General features: G+C 37.9%; 1 protein-coding gene across 1 annotated transcript; it reads right to left on the bottom strand.

Moving 5' to 3' along the window:
- Nucleotides 1–5,180: 5,180 nt before the first annotated feature.
- LOC122442622 (protein FAM136A-like) lies at nt 5,181–5,597 on the bottom strand. Its single transcript, XM_043470472.1, has one exon. It carries the CDS (start codon nt 5,595–5,597, stop codon nt 5,181–5,183), a length of 417 nt encoding a protein of 138 aa, XP_043326407.1.
- Nucleotides 5,598–6,476: the final 879 nt, after the last annotated feature.

The raw sequence follows: 6,476 nt of genomic DNA, 5'->3' as shown, positions 1-6,476 counted from the left end.
ACTTTTCACATTTTCAACAAAATGTCACATGTTCGTCTGTTATGCAGGTGAACTAAACCTGTATAGTAACTATCTTCCTCTTAAATTCTACTTTTACTGATTAAAAATATTTTGGCCACCTGATACAAAGAGCTGATTCACTTGAAAAGACCCTGAAGCTGGGAAAGATTGAGGGCAGGAAGAGAAGGAGGCTTTAGAGGATGAGATAATTGGATGGCATAATTGACTCAATGGATGTGAGTTTGAGTAAACTCCAGGAGATGGTGAAGGACAGAGAAGCCTGACATGCTGCAGTCCACGGAGTCACAAAGAGTCAGATATGATTGAGCGACTGAACAACAACAGATTGAAGAACAATGTTAACTGTGCCTTCAGTTTTTGCATTATACAGACTTAATACAGTAAATCTAATTTTCACTGTTTATTCATTGCTGTTGTTCCTTTGCTAAGTTGTGTCTGACTCTTTGCAACCTCGTGGACTGCAGCAAAACAGCCTCCTCTGTCCTCTATTATCTCCTGAACATTGCTCAAATTCATGTCCATTGAGTTGGTGATGATATCTAACCATCTCAGCCTCTGTTTTCTCCTTCTTTTGCCTTCAATCTTTCCCAGTATCAGGGAATTCAATGCATCTGCTTTTCACATCAGGTGGTCAAAATATTGGAACTTGAGCTTAGGCAACAGTCCTTCCAAAACATACTCAGGGTTGATTTACTTTAGGATGTCTAGTTTGATCTCCTTGCAGTCCAAGGGACTCTCAAGAGTCTTCTCCTGCACCACAATTCAAAAGCATCAATTCTTCAGTGCTCAGCCTTCTTTATGGTCCAACTCTCACATCTGTAGATGACTAATGGAAAAACCATACATTGGCTACAAGGACTTTTCTGAGCAAAGTGATGTCTCTACTCTTTAATATGCCTCTAGGTTTGTCAAAGCTTTCCTACCAAGGAGCAAGCATCTTTTAATTTCATGTATGCAGTAACTGTCCACAGTGAATTTGGAGCCCAAGAAAATAAAACCTGTCACTGCTTCCACTTTTTCCTTCTATTTGCCATGGAGGATAGAACCATATGCAATGACCTTAGACTTTTTAAAGTTGAGTTTCAAACCAGTTTTTTCACTCTCTTCTTTCACCTTCATCAAGATTCTCTTTAGTTCCTCTTTACTTTCTCCCATTAGAGTAGTATCAGCTGCATGTATGAGGTTGTTGATATTTCTCCTGGCAATTTTGATTCCAGCTTGTGATTCATCCAACCCTGCATTTTGAATGGTGTATTCTACATAGACATTAAATAAGCAGGGTGACAATGTATAACTTTTTTGTACTCTTTTTCCACTTTGGAACCAGCCAATTTTTCCATGCCCAGTTCTAACTTTTTTCCTGACCCTGAACACAGATTTCTCAAGAGACAAGTAAGGTGGTCTGGTACTTCGATCTCTTTAAGAATATTCCAGCTTGTTGTGATCCATATGGTCAAAGGCTTTAGGGTAGTCAATGAAGCAGAAGTAAGTTTTTTTTTTTTTTTTAATTCCCTTGTTTTTCCCATGATCCAGAGAATGTTAGCAATTTGGTCTCTTGTTCCTCTGCCTCTTTGAAACCCAGCTTCTACATCTTGAAACTCTCAGTTCACATAATGCTGAAGCCTAGTTTGAAGGATTTTGAACATAACTTTTACCAGAATGTGAAATGAGTGCAGTCATATAGTAATCTGTACATTCTATGGCATTGCCCTTCTTTGGGATTGGAATGAAAACTTAGCTTTTCCAATTGTGGCCACCACTGAGTTTTCCAAATTTGCTGACATATTGAGTGCAACACTTTAACAGCATCATATTTCAGGATTTTTAAATAGCTCAATTGGAATTCCATTACCTCCAATAGCTTTGTTCATAGTAATACTTCCTAAGCCCCACTCAACTTGACACTCGAGGATGTCCTGCTCTAGATGAATGACAACACCATCAACACTTTTTTATATAGTTTTTCTGTGTTTTCTTGCCGTATCTTCTTAATCTATTCTGCTTCTGTTTGATCCTTGGTCTTTCTGTCCTTTTTCATGCCCATCCTTGTATGAAACATTCCCTTGATATCTCCAGTCTTCTTAAAGAGATCTCTAGTCTTACCCAGTCTATTATTTTCCTCTATTTCTTTGCATTGTTCGTTTAAGATGATCTTATCTCTCTTCACTGTTCTCTGGAACTCTGCATTTAGTTGACTATATCTTTTCCTTTCTTAGATGTCTTTTGCTTCTCTTCCTTCCTCAGATATTTATAAAGACTCCTCAGACAATCACTTTGCCTTCTTGCTTTCTGTTTACCTATATGAAATCCTAAAATCTGATTTCATCACAACCCCCTGCAGATCTTTCTCACATCAGCTTCTATTACCATATGCTTATTTTATTAATAAGTAGTGGAAAATATTCTCATTATCCTATTCTATGGTATAACTGATCTATTTCTAATGCTTCAACATATGCATTTAGCACAAAAGGAAAAACAAATGCCTATCCTAAGATTCAAGATTCTTCCACAGAAAGATCCTAGACTATCTATCTAGTTTTTTTTTTTTTTTGTATTAATCTGCTTTATCTATTTCTCTGTGTGTTTGCTTATTTTTAATTATGAGATGTGTGCTTTGATTTATGATTTTACATTGATATTCTCATAGAAAAAAATCAAAATGTTCTATGGAACATTTATTATATATATACATAACAATTGTCTTGTCACATTAGAAAAATCAGATGGCCATCATCTTAATCAAGAAATTCAATTCAATTTTATCTATTATGTGCAAAATACACAATATGAATATTCTGATTAAGGTCACTGAGAAGAAAAAAGCACCATTAAACACTATAACTACCAAAGAGTTCAATTTATATCTAGTCATGAAGAAAATATAGGCAAATCCAAACTGAGTGATCTCTAAGAACAAATTGGCTTGACTTATTTTAAAATGTCAATGTAATAAAAGAGAAAAAATAAATAAGGAATAAGTAAAAAGTCCCCTAGATTAATGAAGATAAAGAGGTTAATGACAAATAAATGAAATTATTAAATATTAAATGGATCCTAAATTTTATAAAGTAGCTATGAAGACCTTTACTAGGGAAATCTAGAAAATTTAAATATGACCAGAAGTTTATTGAATGAATTAAAGTTTTCCCTGGAAACCATCAATTCTTCACAATTTTACAATCATTCTTAACAGCAAATACTTTCAATGGGTAGTATGAAACTTGGCGTGCTTCCCAAGTGGAACTAGCTGTAAACCCTTGCCAATGCAGGAAACATAAAACACTTGGGTTTGATCTCTGGGTTGGGAAGATCCCCTTGAGGAGGACACGGAAACCCACTCCAATATACTTGTCTGGAGAATACCATGGGCAGAAAAGCCTGGATGTCAACAGTCTACAGGGTTGCAAAGAGTCTGACATGACTGAAGCTACTTATATGTACACACACATCAATTGGGGATTAAGTTTTTATATTCTCCAAGTATAAAAAGATTGTTGCTTGACATAGATTTTTCATTAATTCCAAAGAGCAAAAGTGTTATGGACTTCTTTTAAGGAGTCTACTTATATGTTATTAGCATGACACTTTATACTTGCCAAAGGACTTTCATATGTTATCTTATCTCTTATGCTATACTTCAGCTGGTAACAGTTCTGCAAATTTGGCAGAACAGAACTTATTACCATTACTTTACACAAAGTAAGAATGGAATCCATTGCATGTAGGACTATTACATTTCCCTTTGATTAAAATTAATCAAATTTTAAAATTTAAAAATTTTATTTATTTTTTTTTTTGGAAGAAAATTGTCTTATTTATTTTGAAAACCAAATGACTAGGAAAATATATCACAGTCTTGAAACAGCAAACAGACAATATTATCAGTTCAAGTAGTAAGTTAGCAAACAGACAATATTATCATTTCAAGTAGTAAGTTGGTAAAAAGACAAGGTCCTTATCAAAATGATAAGGAGCCAGAACTGGGGCAAGGACAACACATGTAGCAAAGGCCCTGGCAAAAGTGGTATTTGGTAATGGAGGGTAGTTCCTTTATCGCTCTAAAGGAGACACAGTTCATCCTCGAGTTGCTTACTTTTCCTCCTTTGACTTTTTTTGTTGCCAGGGGATTGTCTCAACAAAGCTCTGTTATTTCAGGAGGCAAAGTAAACAACACTGGGTTTAGGCTTTCATTCTGTTTCATGAAAAACAGATTTTTCCAAAGCCCGTACTTCACAACCCTCTTATTTAAGTAGCTAATAGTTCCTCTTTCACTGTTCGTTCCTGAATATGAGCATATAATACTGTCAAAATCCCATTTCCCTTCAAGGCTGAGTGTCACTGTAAGATTGTCTTGTCGCTTGGCTGACTCTGCTGCAGGCGGCCTCAGGGCCCACCATGGCTGCCAGTGAGAGGGAACACTTGTTTCCCTTACCAGTGTGATATCACGGCTTACATTTTTGCAGGGTCTCCAGGCTGAATGATGTAATGTGTGAGAATTTTAAGAAACACACACCCACATCTTGATGGAGAAATGAGTACCTGCAGGGACCCTTGTCCCTGCAAAGTTTTTATCCAAACTGCGTCTCCCAACTTTACATCTTAATGTCATGCCCTTGTCTATAAAAGAATAACAAGCAAAACAAACCCCCTAGAAGCTCCCTGCCCCTTTCTACATTCGTGACTGCATGGATTTTATTAGTTTGTGGAAAATGTTGTAGTGATCCTTCTGGTAAACAGCAGGTGGGCAACAAATAGAAACACCTCCTTTCATACGCCATTAGACCATAAGCAGGTTACATGAACCTGCCAGCCTCGGTATCTTTGCAGTAAGAGAATCTAGTACCTTGGCGGGCCCTGGTTTGGGACAAGGGAGACTCCCTATTGGCAGAAGAAATACTTGCCACATGAAATTCAGACTCACAACAACCTCCTGTGCTATCTGTGACCCAAATTTTAGCACCGTTTTTTTTTTTTTTCATTTCACTTTCTAGGATTGAAACACAAAGGAACCAGTGTCCAAAGGATAGAAACACAGGCCTTAGACTTGCTACCATGCTTAATTTCCTCATTCATCAACTCTCCTTAAAAGACCCAAATCCCCATTCCTCCTTTTAAATCGATTCCTGCCCTCAGCCCTGATGGCCACTAGCAGACAGCTATCTCCCCATGGATGAGAGCGACTCCTTCATCTTCCTGGTCATGGTTGGGATGAGGTTTATGTGGTCATCCACACACTTGGTCAGGCAGGTCTCCAGCTGCCGCTTCACGTGAGGCTCCTTACTCCCTGCATCTATTGAATCTTTGGCCTTGTCATTGCAATACATAGTGCACCAGGCCAGGCGGTCCTGGAACTTCTCCAACTCTCTGGTCACCAGGGCCTGGGCTTGAGCCAGAGGTGCATGGCAGCGTTCAATGCACTGGTGCACTTGCTGCATGGACCCCTGGCTTCCCTCACAACAGGTGGCGCTGCACCGGAACGTAAGGCCCTGCATCTTCCGGATATTCTCCCTCGCCAGACTCTTCACCATGGAGTCCACCGCCTCCTGCACCTGGAGCTGCTGCAGCTCCGCCATGGCTAACCACGTGGTTCCCGGCTGCGCCCTAAAATTTAAAAATTTTAAAATTCACATAATATAGAATTATATAATATGAAAAATTGACACTCTGAAGTCGACTTTCTCACTTGAAGATAACCCTTCTTAGATGAATTTTCTTAAAATAACCTACTAAATATAGTGACATATATTGTGTAGACTTTTTTTTCTTTTCTTAAATAAAACTTGCATATATTATGTAGATTATTATACATATTTTCAGGTATTCCTTTCCTTTTAGAATTTTATCATGGGCATTTCTTTGTATCAAGACATAAAGGCTTCCCTGTCAGCTCAGTGGTAAAGAATTCTCCTGACAATGCAGGAGTTGCAAGTTCAAGTTCTGAGTCAGGAAGATCCCCTAGAGAAGGAAATGGCAACCCACTTCAATATTCTTTACTGGGAAAGTCCATGGACAAAGGAATCTGGTGGACTACAGTCCATGAGGTCCCAAAAAGAGTCAGACATGACACAGTGACTAAACAACAACAACGTAAAGAGTTTAACTATGAGTCAAAGTTCCATATTAATGAGCTTTTAACTTGTTCTCAATGATTACCTAAGATATGCTATGTAGTTTAAATGGTTATTGTATATAACTCTTCCCAAATTTGTGTGATTATTTCAGTAGATAAATTTTAGGAAAAAGTCTCGTCAAATCTAAGGTCATAAATACCTATTTTCTGATTTTCTTCATTTTGCATTATGTGTAGATACGTATTTGTCATTAAGTAAGTGTCTTCAGTCCAGTTCAGTCCGGTTCAGTTCAGTCCCTCAGTCGTGTCTAACTCTTTGAGACCCCATGGACAAAGGATGCAAAGCCTGCCAGCCCATTGCCAATGCCTGGAGTTAACTCAA

The sequence above is a fragment of the Cervus canadensis genome, chromosome 5 (genome assembly GCF_019320065.1).
Source record: "Cervus canadensis isolate Bull #8, Minnesota chromosome 5, ASM1932006v1, whole genome shotgun sequence".
Lineage (NCBI taxonomy): Eukaryota > Metazoa > Chordata > Mammalia > Artiodactyla > Cervidae > Cervus > Cervus canadensis.
The sequence above is the reverse complement of the archived record's forward strand: the minus strand, read 5'-3'. Positions and strand labels throughout refer to the sequence as shown.

Bases quoted from the DNA above. Each gene is read 5' to 3' on its own strand.
- LOC122442622 (XM_043470472.1), bottom strand. From the start codon at position 5,597: ATGGCGGAGCTGCAGCAGCTCCAGGTGCAGGAGGCGGTGGACTCCATG.